This window comes from Monodelphis domestica, chromosome 5 (assembly GCF_027887165.1).
Source record: "Monodelphis domestica isolate mMonDom1 chromosome 5, mMonDom1.pri, whole genome shotgun sequence".
NCBI lineage: Eukaryota > Metazoa > Chordata > Mammalia > Didelphimorphia > Didelphidae > Monodelphis > Monodelphis domestica.
In genome coordinates, this window is record NC_077231.1 from 18408129 (window position 1) to 18424958 (window position 16830).

General features: G+C 42.3%; 1 protein-coding gene across 2 annotated transcripts in view; it reads left to right on the plus strand.

The window, feature by feature from the left end:
- The window catches only part of PPM1H (protein phosphatase, Mg2+/Mn2+ dependent 1H), a 345181-nt gene that overhangs the window by 253485 nt on the left and 74866 nt on the right, over window positions 1-16830 (plus strand). For both annotated transcript variants that reach the window (XM_056797680.1, XM_016425600.2), the window contains exon 6: window positions 5715-5833. In XM_056797680.1, coding sequence (XP_056653658.1) covers window positions 5715-5833 — 119 coding nt within the window. The remainder of the gene's footprint in view (window positions 1-5714; window positions 5834-16830) is intronic.

The window sequence follows — 16830 nt, forward strand, 5'->3', positions numbered from 1 at the left end:
TAATTTAATTATTACATTGACTTTCTAAGTTAAATTGATATCAACTTGGATAAGTACCAAGATCCCATGCAGCTCTTAAGATTCTGATTTTACTATTCCAGTATAGTTTTTTTATATATATATAATTCTTTCTTTCCTTACTTTGCCTTCCATTTATGTTAGATCTAGGGAAATTTCTTGAAATATAATATCTGGGGGTGGGCAGCTAGATGGCTCAGGGGATTGAGAGCCAAATGTAGGGATGAGAGGTCCTGGGTTCATATTTGGCCTCTGACACTTCCTTGCTGTAAGAGCCTGATGAGTGACTACTCATCATTGCCTAGCCCTTACCATTCTTCTGTCTGGTATTAATACATAGTATTGATTCTAAGATTTAAGGTAAAGATTTTTGAAAGAAAGAAAGAATCCAGGTATTTCGTGTTGATATGATTTTCTGTAAATCTGATGATTCTTAAACGATCTTTTTTTTAAACTGTTTTCCTTTTGATACCTCATATTTTTCTTTTTTCCAGTCTTTCTTATTTTGTTCTAATATTTCTTCTTGTCACCCTGGAGACATTGACTTCTTATTGTTTCAGCTTGTTATTCAAGGAGTCCACTACAAGCTATTTATTTTTCCTTTTTTTCTCTTTAGAGTTCTAATTTGGGATTGTTATTTTTTTAATTTCTTGCTTTATTTTTTCCAGCCATTCTTAGAATCCTTATGGCCAACCCTTTTTTTTATCTAAAGCTTTACTTATACTGATGGTTTTACTTTCCTCTTCAGGTTAACCTTTAGAACTTCTCTTAATCCATAGTATTTCCCATATTGTGTTTCATGTGATCTTCTGTTTGCTCCTATCTTGGGCCATACTTTCTAGATTGGGGCTTTGTACTGTGATCAGGCTTTGTCCTGTCCTGTACTCTTGGATAGGGTGGGAAGACCCTGTGTCTTTTGTCATTTGGATGTTGTGTCATCCTTGAGATATTTATGGATGCAGAGGCCAAGACTAGTCTGTCCCCTTTGGCTTCTGACTCCTCAACTCGTGGGTATTGACCTCTTCCCCATCTGTCTCCTTTCCCTGGAACAATTCCCAAATGGGAGTTGACTTCATTCCCTGAGAGGAACCTGAATAGACCCCGGTCAGATGACAAAGACCACAAATGTGTCAAGCTTCTTTAGTCACCCTGAATATGTACCTAGTTGTTGAGTTGGTCTTTACTCCTATCATTCTGTATATACATTAATTGTTCCATCCGGTCTTATAAACCAGCTCTACCCCATTCTGCTACTTTAATAAGCCTCTGGCTTCCATTTCTAATTCTCAAAGTGCATGCTGGCTTCCTCCTCTATCTAACTCCTTCTTTGTGCAGCTTTTCCAGCACTTCTGGCCGTCTTCTTGACAATCCTGATCTGGATGGAGAAGCTATTACTGTTTGCATTTGGTTGCTTAATCATTAATCATTAGATACTGAGTTAAGTTTTACTACTTGGTCTCTTTTTTTCAGAAAACTATGGGTTCTTTCATTCTCCAGATTTCTAATATGCCTAGAAAGGATATGTCCACTCCTTCTGGGGGCCATTTCATGTTTTTCATATGGATAGTGGAAGGTGACTAATATATATTTCCCAGGTCGGGAGTACTGGTGTGGAATATGCCTCAAAAATTACCCAGAATGTGGAGGCTTAATTCAGTTACTTTCTTGCTAGCCTATAATAAGAGAAGGAGGGGAAAAATCACCAAGTGGGCTCTTTCATGCAATATGCTGATTAGAATGCTGCTTCAGGCAAGATATGACTAATAAAGTCACATCAACACCTGAATACTAAGGGAAGGACTGGGAAGAAGCCTCTGGAAACTTTCCAAGAACCTGTTGTCCTTGTGTTGTCCACTCCACCTGCTGGGGAAGCCCCATTGGAAGCAAAATCTAGTCTTGTTTGGACACTTTCCTGGGGCTTGAGCCTATTCTCAAAGCTCAGTTGAACAAGAAGAGGCGGCTATCATGAATAAAAATTCTCTAGAGTGAAAATTGAGCTATTTTTTAAGTAAACTAAATTTGAGGACAATTTGAAAGGACATGGACTGTGTCATAACACATCCCTTGTCTGCATCCTCAGCTAAAATGAAGTTATTTCCCATAGTTGTGGACTCTGACCTTTATGGTTCTGTGATAGAAAGCAATATTTTCTAGGTCTTTGCCAGATAATCTCTCTCCTTTTTCTTTCTTTCTTTCTTTCTTTTTTCTTTCTTTCTTTCTTTCTTTCTTTCTTTCTTTCTTTCTTTCTTTCTTTCTTTCTCTCTCTCTCTCTCTCTCTCTCTCTCTCTCTCTCTCTCTCTCTCTCTCTCTCTCTCTCTCTGTCTCTCTGTCTCTCTCTCTCTCTCTCTCTCTCTCCCTCCCTCCCTCCCTCCCTCCCTCCCTCTCTCTCTCTCTCTCTCTTTGAGGCTTGATTGGCCAAGGAGACTGACTCAGGTTGTTTCTGTCTACCTCAATACAAAAGGCGCTCCACCTACCTTTCTGACTTCTGCCCTTACACCAACAGCATGAGAGACACTGAATCAGCATGGTGTTCTCATTAAATGCCTTTGTTAAGGATCCCTCCCCTCCTCTGGCAAAATTAACCTCCTTCTGTTAACTATTGAGTGACACATATCCTTGCTCATTCTAGTATTAGACTTAAGCTATCAAAGGACTAGACTGAGTCAGGTCCAGCCCAAGGCAGGCTTTATTATCATTATTGTTATTTAATGTGTGTTGACCTGGAAATTAAAATGGTGGCAAAGTCTGAGTAACATTGGCTCCAATCACTAGTTGCTTATATGAACAAACCTTGTCATTATTAGAATTTGCAAATTTCAGAAAGCAGTATCCATCATAATGCAACCCAATCAGTAATCATGAGCTTTAATTCTATAACAAGTGATTGTTGATTTTTCAAGTCTGATACTTCTATATTTGTGATCCTCCATCACCCAGAGAGCAGTAAAGATTTTTGATCATCATAAAAGGGGCAATGAAAAGATGTCCATTGAGCCTGAGTAGTCTGTAACACATTTTAAGTGTCAAATTATATAAGAGAAGCAACGTAAAAAACATGAGAGAAATATGCAATCACCAAAAAAAAAAACAACAACAATCCTTGCCACATAACTGGAATAAGGGGTAACTTATTGAGAGAGTATATTCTATATCAGCATTCTGCTGCACTATAAAACAAATGTGAGGAAGGGCCCTAGAAGGTTGAATGGATGTGGGAGATTTATGGAAGACATAGACAAGATGGACAGTCATGGATCACTGAAAGGAATACCTGAATCAATGAGATCATTGGTCCATTGAAAGGTTGGTATTATCAACTACATGAGGAAAGGGGGACAAATCTTATTTACCTTGCACCTTCACCAATGTCTAGTATGATGCCTTGAGCGTTATAAACACTTAATAAATAATTTATTGAATGATAAAAAATTATTGAATGAATGTTTAGGAGTAGTCTCATACAAATTGTTTGACTCTCCCCATTTATTCTTTAATCTGATGACAATGGCCTCCTTAACGTCCCATCCACTGAGATCATCTACCTGCCACCATTTTATCTCTTCTATTTCAGACCTTATTTCATTCTGGGGAAACAGAAACAGTCATGTTCCTTATGATTTCTAGATTCCAGGCATTTTTGCTGGCTGTTCCCTATACCTGGAACTCTCCTTTTTCATCTTAGCTTCTTGACTTCCATAAGTCCCAGCTAAAATCTCATCTTTTACAAGGATCTGCTGATGCTAGTACTTTCCCTCTATTGCTTATCTCCAATTTGTCCATAGATCTTGTGTATATTTGCTTTCATATTAGATTGTAAACTCTTTGAAGACCTCCATGGATTTGCCCATTGATTCACACTGCATTTCTAGAAAGCTCTTGGCTTTAAGTTGGACCTGGGACTTCCCTAGGGGCATCCTTTCCCAACAACATATCCAAAGAAATTAGGATCCAAAGATGCTACGTATTCCTGGGAAGTGGCCCATTTGGAATTCAAATATCTTTTAAGCCTAAAAATTAGACTTGGTTATGAGCAGCAGCCCCAAGCTTCAGTCAACTTCTCCATCACTTGAAGACCCCCCCCCCCAGTCCAAGAGGTTCTTGAAACCCCTGCCAGATCAGGAATGACTCTTGAGGCTGCTGTACGTGTAGAAGGACAGTATCACCTTTTCCAAGCTCAGTCCCTGAGGTGCCCCCCACTCCAGACTCAGGAGTTTGTAACCTTCCTATCTCAAGAACAGCTTGCCAAAGCTAACTCACAATACACCAGTAAAGGATAATGTTTTCCAAGATAATAGCCTCTGTGAAGGTCACTCAGAAATCTGCCTTGATTGAAGGTGCTCGTTTTCCATTCAAAGACATTATCCCTGTTCTAGGACACTGGTCTTTTGGTTCCTTGCAAGACTCCTGTGAAGCAATAACAGAAAAGCCCCAATATACTCCACCCAGTCAATTAGTAAGCATTAGCTGCTTATATCTGAAGGGGGGAAGAGAAGAGCAATGATGTACGTATTTATGGGATATGAAGTCTCCGGGGTACATGAGCATTTCACCTCAATGGATAGCTGGGTTTGAATTTTGAACGTGACAATGAGTCTGTTTGTTTCGAAGTAATTCCCTAAGTAGCTGTTTATTCAGGACTTTGTAGTGCGAGCAGAGATGGCGGGGAGGGGGGGTGGCACAGGAGACCATCTGCTCTAGTATGGCCCTGCACTTCCATGATCAAATTACCGCTGAGCAGAATGGAGAAGCTCTAATAGAAAGTTTCTGCCTGGTGTCTCCAGCCCCAGCCTCCATCAGTAAGTAGTCCATTTTATTTATTGGGTAATAAATATGCAGACACATGGTAAGATGCAGTGTTAATTCTATGTAGACAGCTTGCCCAGAGCCCACAAAAGCTGAGGAGAAAAAAAAAGTCAGGGTTGCCTTTCCTGCCATTTTTTTAAAAAGAGGACAAGGAAAAGGAGACTGTAATATGAGGGTCAAGGTTTATACCCCAAGTGTGAACATTTTTGCAGTGATGCACCAGGCAGAGGTTGGAAACTGCCTCAGATTTCATAGATTGGCAGCTAGAAGGAACTTGAATTTGTCTAATCCAGCCCCCTTATTTTAGAGATATGGAAACAACTAAGCCCAATGTTGAACTTTGGTATCCACTTCAGATCAATTGAGAAGTGGTGAACCAGAATGAGACATACATTTTTGGACATGGCCAATGTGAGTATTCATTTTGCTTGACTGTGTGTGTTGGTTATGATGAGAGTTTTGATTTTCCCTTTTTTTTCCCCAATGGATACAGGGATGGAGGGAGATAAAATATTGTTCATTGAAAAAAATTGTATTAAATTTTTTAAAAGGAAACATCTAAGCAATGAGACTTTTCTTAAAAAATAAAAAATCAGTAGCCACAAGAACTAAGTAGTGCTTTAAATGTTCATCTCAAGCCCTGCTAAGATGAATGTGTTCTTTAGCACCAATGGAAAAGCCATATTGCCTTTTCTTAACTCATATGAATTTATTATTTCACAGGACCCTTTTCTAAGAGTATTCAAGGTCTAAAAACCTTTTTCTTTTAAAAAAAAAGTGTTGGGTTTGTTGTTGTTTCTTTATGCATCTGCTTGGATTTATAAAACATTCAATGTTCTGTGCCCTCAATGTGAAGTGTTTTTCTTCTTTTCTTTCTTCATTTCCACTATTAGGCCTTCATGCAGCCTCACTTGCTGGGAAACGAGTTCACACATTTAGAGTTTCCAAGAAGAGTGCAAAGGAAAGAACTCGGAAAAAAGATGCTCTACAGGGACTTCAATATGACAGGGTGGTAAGAACACATCTCCTTCTCGGTATGTGTAAAGGCAGCATTCTCATTTTTTAAAAATCCTCATATATAGCAACTTGGACTAGGAAGAAAAGCCAGGGACATTGGAAAATGCCTTTGTGGTGAAGGAAAAAGGGCTACGCCTTCTGCTACTAGGATTGAACAGCCCCCAGTGCTCCGTTTCTCTGATGCCCTCTTTTAGGGGTTTGAGGCTTGCCACTCTAGCCTAACAGGTAGAAAGCATTTTGGCTGGGAAGTGTCTTAGGGCCATGTTGAATTTTGTTGTTTTGTAGCATCCCCTATGGATACTTACTCTTGGAAATAGTTTGTGTCACCAGAGAGATGACCTATTCTGTGATTGGTTGATATCATTCAGTCATATCCTACTCTCCATGACCCCATTTGGGGTTTTGTTGGCAAAAGTACTGGAGTGGTTTGATATTTCCTTCTCCAGCTCATTTTATAGATAAGGAAACCGGGGCAAAAAGATTAGTGACTTGGACAGGTTCACATAGCTATTAAGTATCTGAAACCATTAAACTCAGAAAGGTTTCTGATTCCAGATCTGGTACTCTGTCCACTGCACCACAAAGCTGGCATAGAATTGGCTATGAAATATTCCCTGTTTGAAACCCGGGGTACACTCTCCCACAAATACAAATAGCATCTATGGTAAAAGAGAGTAGTCCAGAGATACTGAGACACCTCACCCCTAGACAAGGCTACTCATTCCTCAGACACCAGACCTTGCTTCACTCTCACCATCCCTTCCAACTATCTAGATGTTCACCCAGGCCATCTTAGCATCTTCTTGTCACTGCTGCCTTGGTTCTCTCCACCTGGGCCAATACCCTCTCACCTAGGCCTAGACCTCCACAATTCATGCCTATGTGTCTAAGGGAGTTAATCTGCTCATCTGTAGAGGGACCCCGATTGGTGACCAAGTGAATGTAAACTAACTCAGAGATCTGGAGTCAGTACTATCTATTGACTGACCCTAGATGGCAGCCATCCACCTAGGCCATCTTGCCATCTGCCCGCCACCATTTTATCTCTTCTACTTCATAACTTATTTCTTCCTGGGGAAACAGAAACAATTATGTTCCTTTTCTTATATTCTTTAGTTCTTTGAAACCCTTCCCTGGAGCCCCAGGAAAAATTACTTAAATTTTAGGCTTGGGCTCATTTTCTCAACCTTCTTTTTCAAAAAGTGTTGAATTGAATGTAGAAAGGGCTCCTCCCACACTGGCCAAGAACCCAGGATCTTTGCACCCCCCAAGTTCACAAGTCATTGCCCACACTCAAGATGGCTGTCTCAGGATCATTGCTCAGCCGTCTGTGTCCAGACCAAAAAAAATAATAATGCAATAAATCAGAATCAGCAGCAGGAACCCAAGGTCTAGTCAAGGTCAGGCTTGCCATGGTACCTTGTGAGCACACGAGGTATGGGATGGGCAAAGCCAAAGCTCCATCCCTCATCCTCCAGGGAGAGACTTGAATAGTCACGACATAATGCAGATGGGAAATGAAAAGAAACCAAATCATTTCTTTTTAAGTGAGTGATTCTGTCTCAGTAAAGGAATTTTTTAAAAAGAATTCATTCCAGGTAGGAAATAGAGATGGACAGGTTTGTATAGGGCCTTATGTTGGAGGACATTGAGAGTCAGGTAGAGAAATCTGTGTTGGTATTGTACATGGACAGTAAGAGAGCCATGGGGAATTATTAAGCAGAAGGAAAGGTTTCACTTGGACTAATCCGCCAGCAATTTGTAGGAATGAAAAAAGACAGAAGTCAGGGCATCTGCTAGGAAGAGAGAAGATCTGCACTTAAGAGGGTGGCAAAGGAAACTTTTTAAAAGGGCAGGAAGGAAACTAGAACCATTGATGGGAGGACCCCTGATTTCTAGCTGAATCAGAGTGATCCCAGGATAGCCAACTCTTGATAAAGGTGAGAGGAAGAAGCCAGTTGAGGGTAGGAAAGTAGAAAGGATGGGGTTTTTTTTAGCCTTTACTTGACTTTCATGTACCTTATTGTTTATTTTGAGAGAGACCAAAAATGGTGATCTACCCTCCAACTGCCAACCCACCTCTAGATTACAGCAATCTTGGTAATACAGTGGTTTGGACATTGTTAGACATTGAAATTCTGGGTCTTCAGGCAAAATTAGACAGAGTAGCCTTGCTCTATGCCCCAGCCCCCAGGAGACACAGGGTCTCCACACACCAGAAAGGTAGGCATGGGGATAGAAAAGAGGCAGAAAAATGGCATTTGCCAGAAAGGATTTTCAGTAGTAACTTTTTCTACCATTGTGCCCACCGATGGGTTTCAAAAGTATCAACTCTAACTATACTTAGAAAAATGTACTGCTTCTAATCAGAGGCAGTGTTAGGTCAGTTTTCTCCAGCGTGTGGTATTGGGAATGGGGAGCGTGGGAGAGAATTTGGGGCCTTAGCAGCCTTCCTGCACAAGCAACTATGATTATGTGGCTTTTCAAGAGGAGTGGTGGGGCGGAGATCCTTTCTCTTGCTTTCCTAGAGACTCTAGAGTAGATTGGCTTGCCCAGCTTGTATGGATTACAAAAGGTTATTGTCTACAGGACCCACAGAATGGAATTGGTCTCTTCCCTGACTTCCTTCCCTCTCTTTCTCCCCCCCTCCCACTTCAAATAAAGTTTCCACTGTGGTTTAACCTCAAAAGCCTACACTGGCAGCATCTGGGCCAAAAACCCACCCACTCACCGCCCTTCCTTGTCCTGTTAGGACAACTGCTGTGACCTAGCTTCACTAGCCCAAGTTTGGCCCATAATTGCTTTGAGATCTACCCCACCTCACCCCTGCTTTTTCTGTCCTCCCCCCATGGACCCTGCACCCACTCTTCTCTACCTGATGTCATCCATCCGGATGCCAGAAATCCAGCCACTGTGCCAAACCCAACCCCTGCCCTCCTTCCCCCGTGTGGGCAGAGCAGCCATTACAGGATCTGTGTGCGCCATAGCTGGCATTGTATTTGTAGGAGCTTTGTCTCCCATAGCACAAACCCCAGAGCTGTCTCAGGCTGCAGTTGGCTAGCAGGAAGCTGGTTTGCTGATTTTGAAAGAGCAGTTTTTCACAGCTGGCTCCATAGCACAAGGTCCTAAAGCCTGCTGGTGGCTGCTGGTGGGTGGCTCATCTTTCCCATGGAAGGGGTATGTTCTTCTTGCTCCAGCCACATGCTGCTTTCTGAGCCAAGCCAGGAGGGACTAAGAAGGGCATCTGTGCCAGGAGGGAAGCAGCTGTTCCAGGGCTGAGGGGACCAGGCAGATAGAAGCCACATAGAGGAAAGGAAATGCTAATCATACAAATGATGCCGTTGAGAATCTAAGGAGTTCCATTCGTAAAATGTGTGGCATTGGACTCCTTCAAGCCAGTGTCTCCCTGCCATTTGTGAGGGTTCTTTTAGGAGAGAGATGCCACAGAGCATTGAAATCTGCATGGAAAAGAAATCCAGCCCTAAATCTCTGAAGAAGTCAACACTTCCTTACCCTTGAATTTTAGGGAGATAGTGGAAGGAGGACTGGTGTTTGAATCCAACTCTGTGAACTCGGTGATCTCTAATGCCCATTCCTCCTCTAAATTCATCTTCCTATGTTTCCATGGCTGCCACTGGCTTAGCTCTGTGGCAGAGGGCAAAGCTTTTAATTTATCTGGCCCTCAAGCTTTGGGGTTTTTGTTTTTTCATCAGTAAAATATGGCAACTTGAAGAGATTATTCTAAGGGTCCTACATCCCAGCGTTTATCTCTTGGGGTTAAATCAAGGAAATGCTTCCTATTCTCTAGGTCCTATCTTTTCTCTCCTCCCTTCTCTTTTCTTCTTTCTTCTCTTTCTCTCTTCATGTGTCTGGACTGTGGATTTTTAAGGATTTTTTTTTCTGGGAAACTGGCATCATTTCACCATTCTCTGAGTCTAGTCATGTAAAGTAACCCTTCCCATTCTTCTAGATCAGAAGAAGGGAAGGGAGAGTTTGCAGTGCTAGGAACTGCTAAAAACTGAATTATCCTCAACAGAAGAAGGTTTAATTTTTTTTAGAATTCCCCTTCAGTCACCCCAAAATGGGCAGCACTAAGCCAGGACAGGTCCATCACCTCCCTCCCAAGCCTCCTCTCCCATCCTTTAAGATGGAGATGGGGCTCGTTTGTTCCTTTCAGACCTTATGGAGCCTCAGCCCCTTTATGTGGGATCCATATCCCTGGGGGTCACTGATGAGAAAGCAGTGAGGATGACCTCCTGGGGGTGAGCTCTAAGCCATTTTGTGTGTCAAACGGCTTCCCTCCCCTCCTCCTCTCTCCCAGCCGCCACCTGGACCAATGCCAGCCTGTTTGGCAGTCTTATCCTTGTCTCTCTGGGTTTTTTGCTTCCTAATGGGCTGGGTAGGAAGGGAGATGGTCTCTCAGCCTCTGAGTATCTGATTAAAAGGCAACATTTGGTCTCTGATGACCTTCCGGTCTCACCCCCAGGGCCCTTTGCCCAGCCCACCCCAAAACAAGGGGAGCAGCAGCCTTGCTGTCCAAGAAGCCACAGTGGTCACAGCCTGTGGTTCTCAGGCATGGCTACTCCCTGATTCCTTCTTGCTCTTCTCGATGTCCTTTGGACAGCCATGGCCAGGCTGCCTGACAGGGAAGTGGATAAGCAGGTTGAGGATGGTTTATTAAGCAGGCTCCAGCCCTACGCCCGCATTTAATAGAAATTGATTTATTGAATCAAGCACAGAAGCCCTGTTACAGAAACCTCAGGCTTTATCCTCCAGAGAGCCACCTAATAAAACAGACCCAACTGACACTCCTCATTAGCTTTTCCACTGATCCCAAGACAAGTTTTAAAGGGACAGTATCCCTCTTTTAGGCTTGAATTTATCTGCTGGCCATGCCTGTGGGCCTAATTAAGTTGTATTCAAAGAAGCCCTGAATTTCCTAACAGCTGGACTCCTCAATTTCAAAGAGTAATTTAAAAAAAAAAACCATAATCTTCCTTTTTCCTACTTCTTTCTATCACTAAATTTTTAAATTAATTTTTAACTAAATTTTTAAATCATCATTTTATTAATAAATATTTATTTTCTTCCCACTGGAAAAAAAAACAAATAAACCAATAAACAAGTACATTTAGTGCACCAAAACAAATTCCCACATTGGACATATATAGTCCATATCTCTTCTCTGTTGAAAGAAAGATAGATAGAATTTTTCATCATCTGTCCTCTGGATTCAAGATTAATCACTTCATTGGCCAGAGTGTTTAGTTTTTCAAAATTGTCTTTGTTTTAAAATGTTGTTATTATATACACTTTCCTTCTGGTTCTGCTCACTTGGCTTTGTATCAATTCTTATGAGACTTTTCTAGATTTCTCTGAAACTGTCCCTTTCATCATTTCCTAAAGCAGAATAGGGTTCCATTACATTTATTGTTTCTTATGTAAGGGGTAAAAAATGGGTTATTGACTGAATATATTATACTAGTGGTCACCAGGGATTAATTCAATCCCAATAAAATACTCAAGTCAGTTTGGGGTTTTTATGGTGGTTTAATTACAATAGAGGGAAGAAATTAAGAAGAGAGAGAGAGAGAGGAAAGAGAATTTAAAATGGTCCAGCCCAGACTGAACCAGGCAGGAGTTCAGAGGCCTAGGCCAAGGGGCCTTCTCAGTCTAGCTCAGCTACCAGCCACAAGACCTCCTCTGAGATGAGGGGTCTCTTAGGAGGCAAAGGAAAAAGGAATCAGCCTGAACCACTCACCAAGCATGCTAAGAACTTCTCCCAGTCACCTCACTGGAAAGCCACAAACCCGACAAGAGCTACAAACAGACCAAATGCCACCCAGCACTCCCCACGCTGCCTACAGAGACCAATGTCTCCACAAGCAAGAGTGAGAACCAGAGCGAGAGAGGAAGTGATGTGAAATATATAGACCGTTCTTTACATCACTTCCTGCATCTCACATGTACCAATGGTAGCTTAAACTTGACTTAGGACAGCCCAGGGGGTCTTTCAGTTGTTTCTGATTTGTCACGTGCTAGCACATGTGGTCATAGGCCATCCTCTTCACAGTTAATCCTTAAGTAAGGTATATACATTCCTTGGTTGCTAAATTTCTAAGACTAAGCAGGGTGTAAAATTCACACTTACAGCATAATAGTTTCTTATTATTTCTCTGTCTTACATTTTGTTCAGCCATTCCCCATGGATTAATGGGTACCTCCTTAGATCTTTGTTTCTGCCAGACAAGCTGATGCAAAATATTTTTGCATTTCTTCATGTCTTTTACCCAAATTTGGATAATTTGTACCCTAACACGTAACACCCCACCCCTCAACTCCTTATCCCAACAAAAATTCTCTTAAAAACACTTTAGGGCATGGATCAAATTGACTCCTCTGTCCTACCTCATTCAAAATCCTGCTGATATTGTGCCTTGGATTTCAACCATGTATCTTGTGAAATCGACTGAGAGAAATAAAATTTTAATTTCATAATTACTTAACAAGAAAGCAGCCTTTCTCCAGTCAAGTCTGGTATTAATTTCCTACCAGTGATTTCCATTTTGGTAATCTAATGAATATAGACCACATTAAGCCTTTCTAGAAAAAAAAATAGAGCTAGGTTGTCATTTCAGGCAAGGATAATGAAGAACTGCCTACACATAGGTTGGGAAGAAAGGTACAGGAGTAGGGATGAGGATGGGGCAGGAGGGTAGGGATCAGGTAAGAAGTGTCCAACATTTGTAGAACCCCAGTGGAAGGGCAGAATGGAAGTGTGGGTGATTCAGATAACTATGGGGATGGAACTTTTCCACTGAGCTCCAGGCACCTGTGATGATGAATGGTTGTTGGCGGCACGCATGGTCTGCAACTTTTCAGGAGCCGTGGCTCTAGTTGCGGGAACAGCGGGAGAGGAAGGACTGACCTGCTGTGTACAGCATATCCCCCTGACAGTGATGAATGACTCACCTCTCACTCTGCCTCCTCACACCCCTCGGTGCACAGGAGCTCCAGCAAGAGCCGGGGTCGTTGCAGGTGGTAGGAAGCCCAAACAGATGGTCATTGTCAGACCAAAGATGAGGGAGAAGAAAAAAAAAGTGATGCTCCGGTGCATCCTTTCTCCTCCCCCACTCCAACTTTAATGACAAATTGAAGGTGAGCTCTTATAGAGGGTAATCAGAGGGTTTAAAAGTTAAAAATAAGAACCATGGAGCCCCTGAGCTGGAAAGCACCAAGTCATGGTGGAACCATGGTCCTTGCATCCTATGCCCCGTTGGACAGGCAAAGGGATTCTGATGGAGGGATGTCAGAACACCAAAGGAAAATATCATCTTCTCCCTTGTCCCCATTCCCAGTGCTTTTGTGGAAAGGGAGAAATGTTTTTGAAATCTTGGGATGATGAATATAGTAGTAGAATTCCTACTGAAAAGCCTGCAATTCTTCCTCATAGCCAGCACAGAGAGACCCTTTGGGTTTGGAGGACTACAGAACAAGGTAGAAGGACCAATTGGTCAGAAGTGATCTAGCCCAGCCCCAGTCCTAAGGTCTCTGGTCCACACATTACATTTCACCTACCTGCCCCCCAAATAAAGCACTTATTAAGCAATCAAGGACTTTACATCCCCAGAAACTGGTGATTAAAAAAAGTATAAAATCAGCCCCCTGACCTCAAGGAACTCGTATCCTAATAAGGAGGATGAGTAAAAGAATTACAGAATGAGTACCAGGCCAATATCCCCAAATGTCATCTCTTCTAATTCTTCTGCCCCTCTATAGGCCTAGTACTCAGCTCTCAAAGGCAAATCATTATCTAATCATTTTTTAATTAATTAATCATTTAAAAGTTATCCTAGGTAGGGAGTAATCACCCTCTCCTTCTCCAGTATCTTATGGCCATTATTACCCAGAAGCTTGAATACTGTTTTCATTTAGTACCACCATGGAGGAGAGGTTTGGTCGTTTCCCTTTCTCTACCAGCCCCTTCTCTTTTCACTCAGTTTGGGAGGATGGGATTGATTCTTCCAGATCAAAGACAGTGACCCAGGGGGGACCTTAGATCCCCAGGCCCTTTGCAGTCCCAGTCTAAGTACTTTTCAGGAGAAAAATCCCTCCCAGCCATCTGTGCCGCTGCCACCCTTAGACAAGTAAATGAAAGGTTAGCTCTGGGTATGACTGAGTTTTTGTGCACTTGTGTCTGAAGGACTGAGCACAAAATCTCTCTGTTAGGCCTGGAAATGTCTGTAACAGGGACGCTTGAGGTGATTTTTGTGGAGGCTAGCATTTGATCTCTTAGCCATTCTTTTCTTTTGCCATGATAAGATCAGAGGGGAAACATCAGAAAAATCATCAAGGGATAACTCCTCAGACCTTTGCATTGTTGGCCTCATTGTTTTGACTGGTCTCAGGACCAGGCTGATCTCTGTACTCCCCCCACAAAGCTAAGTTCAGATCCCACTAGGATAAAGTCAGAGGAAAATTAAATACTAAGAGCCCTGGTGCTGGGTAACCTAATGGATAGAGCTTTGGGCTGGAGTTCTACAGGTCAACTGAACTGCTAAGTAATAGAAAAGCCCTCCTAAACTAGAGGGGTTTAACTCCTTCTTCCCTCTTTCCTCCTCCTCCTCCTCATTCTTCCCCCTTCTTCCTTCCTTCCCCCTTTCTCTTTTTCCTCCTTCCTCCTCATTTTTCTACCTTCTCCCCTTTCCTCCTTTCTCCTTTTCCTCCTCTCCTTCTCCTTCCTTCTATTCATTCTCTTTATTCTTCTACCTTTCCCCATCTCTTCCTCTCTCTTTTTCCTCCTCCTCCCTCCTCCTTCCTCTTTACCCTACTCATTCTTCCACCTTCTCCCCTTCTTTCTTCTTTTCCTCCTTCCTCCTCCTCTTCCTCCTCATTCCTCCATCTTCTCTCCATCCTTCCTCCTTTTCCTCCTTCCTCCTCTTCCTCATTCTTCCACTTTCTCTTCCTCCTTTTCTTTTTCCTCCTTTTTCCTCTCCTGCCCTCCTTGCCCCCACAGATATTATTAGAAAAAACCACCATCAGACAGTTAAAGCAGCAAAGCATTCCAGGCAGACTGGAACTAATAATTAGAAGAGGTAGATTAAGGGTTACTTCTCTCCCCTTGTTGGTCATTTGGTGCTTCTTTGCCCTCTATCATGGCCTGTGGGAGTGCAATTGTGATAAGATGAGCTACAGTAAGATTCTTCATGAGGAAAGCTTAGCACCAGCCCTGGCACATTGTACAAGCTTACTAAGTGTTTATTGACTAACTGCCTGAGGAAGGCAGAATGTCCTAAGATCTGGTCCTCTGTCTGTTCTCCTTGAAGGCCATACCCCCCACACCATTCTTGGACTAGTTCTGATATAAGCCACAATTCATGAACCCAGGAGACTGGACTTTGGGACCAGTCGCTCTTTTTTGTCGTTGTTTTCCTAGAGATAATAATACTGCATCTGTGACTATTCTAAGTGGCTGAAAGCCCTCCATCTGAGCTGGAGACATCAATGGCAGGGTTGTTCTTTATACCCAGTGTCAGTCTGAGCGATTGAAATAGCATGTATGCTTCTTGAGACAGGGGAGGGCAGTGGTCCTAGATGTTTGGTAAACAGGTAGAGGATAGATTGTTGAAGGAATAGTCTGACTGTAGAGATCCTGTTAGGCTGTTGAAATAATTTAAAGGAAAGGTAATAATAAGATCCTAAGGAAGAGTGACTGTCATGTGAGCAGAGGAAAGGAGATGGCATGGTGAATGTTGGGAGGGTAGAGTTGACAGGTCTTGGGAACTGCTTGCATGTGATGGGTGAGGGAAGATGAAATGTCATTGGATGATTCCTAGGTTTTGAATCCAAGAACTGGAAGAGTGATATTGGTATTGGTAGAAACAAGGAGGTTAGGAAGAGCTGTGGATTCAGAGAAAAGGCTAACAAATTTTATGGCAGATGGCAAATTTTGAGATATCTTTAGGAAAGGGTAGAGAACAAAAAATAACCAAACTGACTTTTGAGATTAGTTCCCTGATCAATAAGCAGCTTCAAAGTCATGTCTATTCTGAATGGAATCTAAGTCTCAGAATGGAAGATGGGATTCACCAGAGTTATCTCTTGTTCTTTGGCAACGAAGAATTCTGGGTTTTCTGTTGCTAAGTGGCATAGTGAACATAGAGGCACAGTTCAAATCTGGCCTCAGAAACTTATTAGCTGTGTGACCCTGAGCAAATCATTTAACCCTGTTGGTCTCAGTTTCTTCACCTGTAAAATGAACTGGAGAAGGAAATGGCAAACTACTCCAAAAGAAAATTCCAAATAGGGCCATGAAGAGTTGGGCATGACTGGAAACAGCTGAACAATAGAACATTCAGTATATGTATTTTTTAACATTAATGCTCATATAGGATCTTATGTCAAGGGATTTGGACATGAGCTGTATTTAGACATTTCTTAGAGAGGATTCTGTGCGTATACTAAGCCAAAATTTGAAATATGGGGCACTGGGCCATGGATTTACACTGATTCATAAATAAGCATTCTTCTGCAAATGGCATTATGCTAAGCTCATCTGATGTTTATTACTACTACTTCATTGGGCCCCATTTTTCTCATCCATAAAATGTGGCAGTTGGACTAGGTGATCTCTGAGATCCCTTTGAGCTCTATATCTGTGATATTATGATCCTAATTAGTTGTTGTTCATCCCTGTTCAGTTTCCATAACCTGGACCATAGGGTTTTCTTGGCAAAAATGCCAGATTGGCATTTCTTTCTCCAGTCAGGGGTTAAGTGACTTGCCCAGGGTCACACAATTAGTGTCTGAGGATGTATCTGAACCCAGTATTCTTTTCCACTGTGCCACCCAGCTGCCCCATGATTCACTTAGACATGGAAGGGAGCCAGACTGTTGAAAGACCTTGGGCAGCAGGCAAGTAAATGAGCACTCTTCCTTCTTTGCAAAGCCAACTGGAGAAGCCTTCAACACCTCTTTGTTCCTAGGACCTTC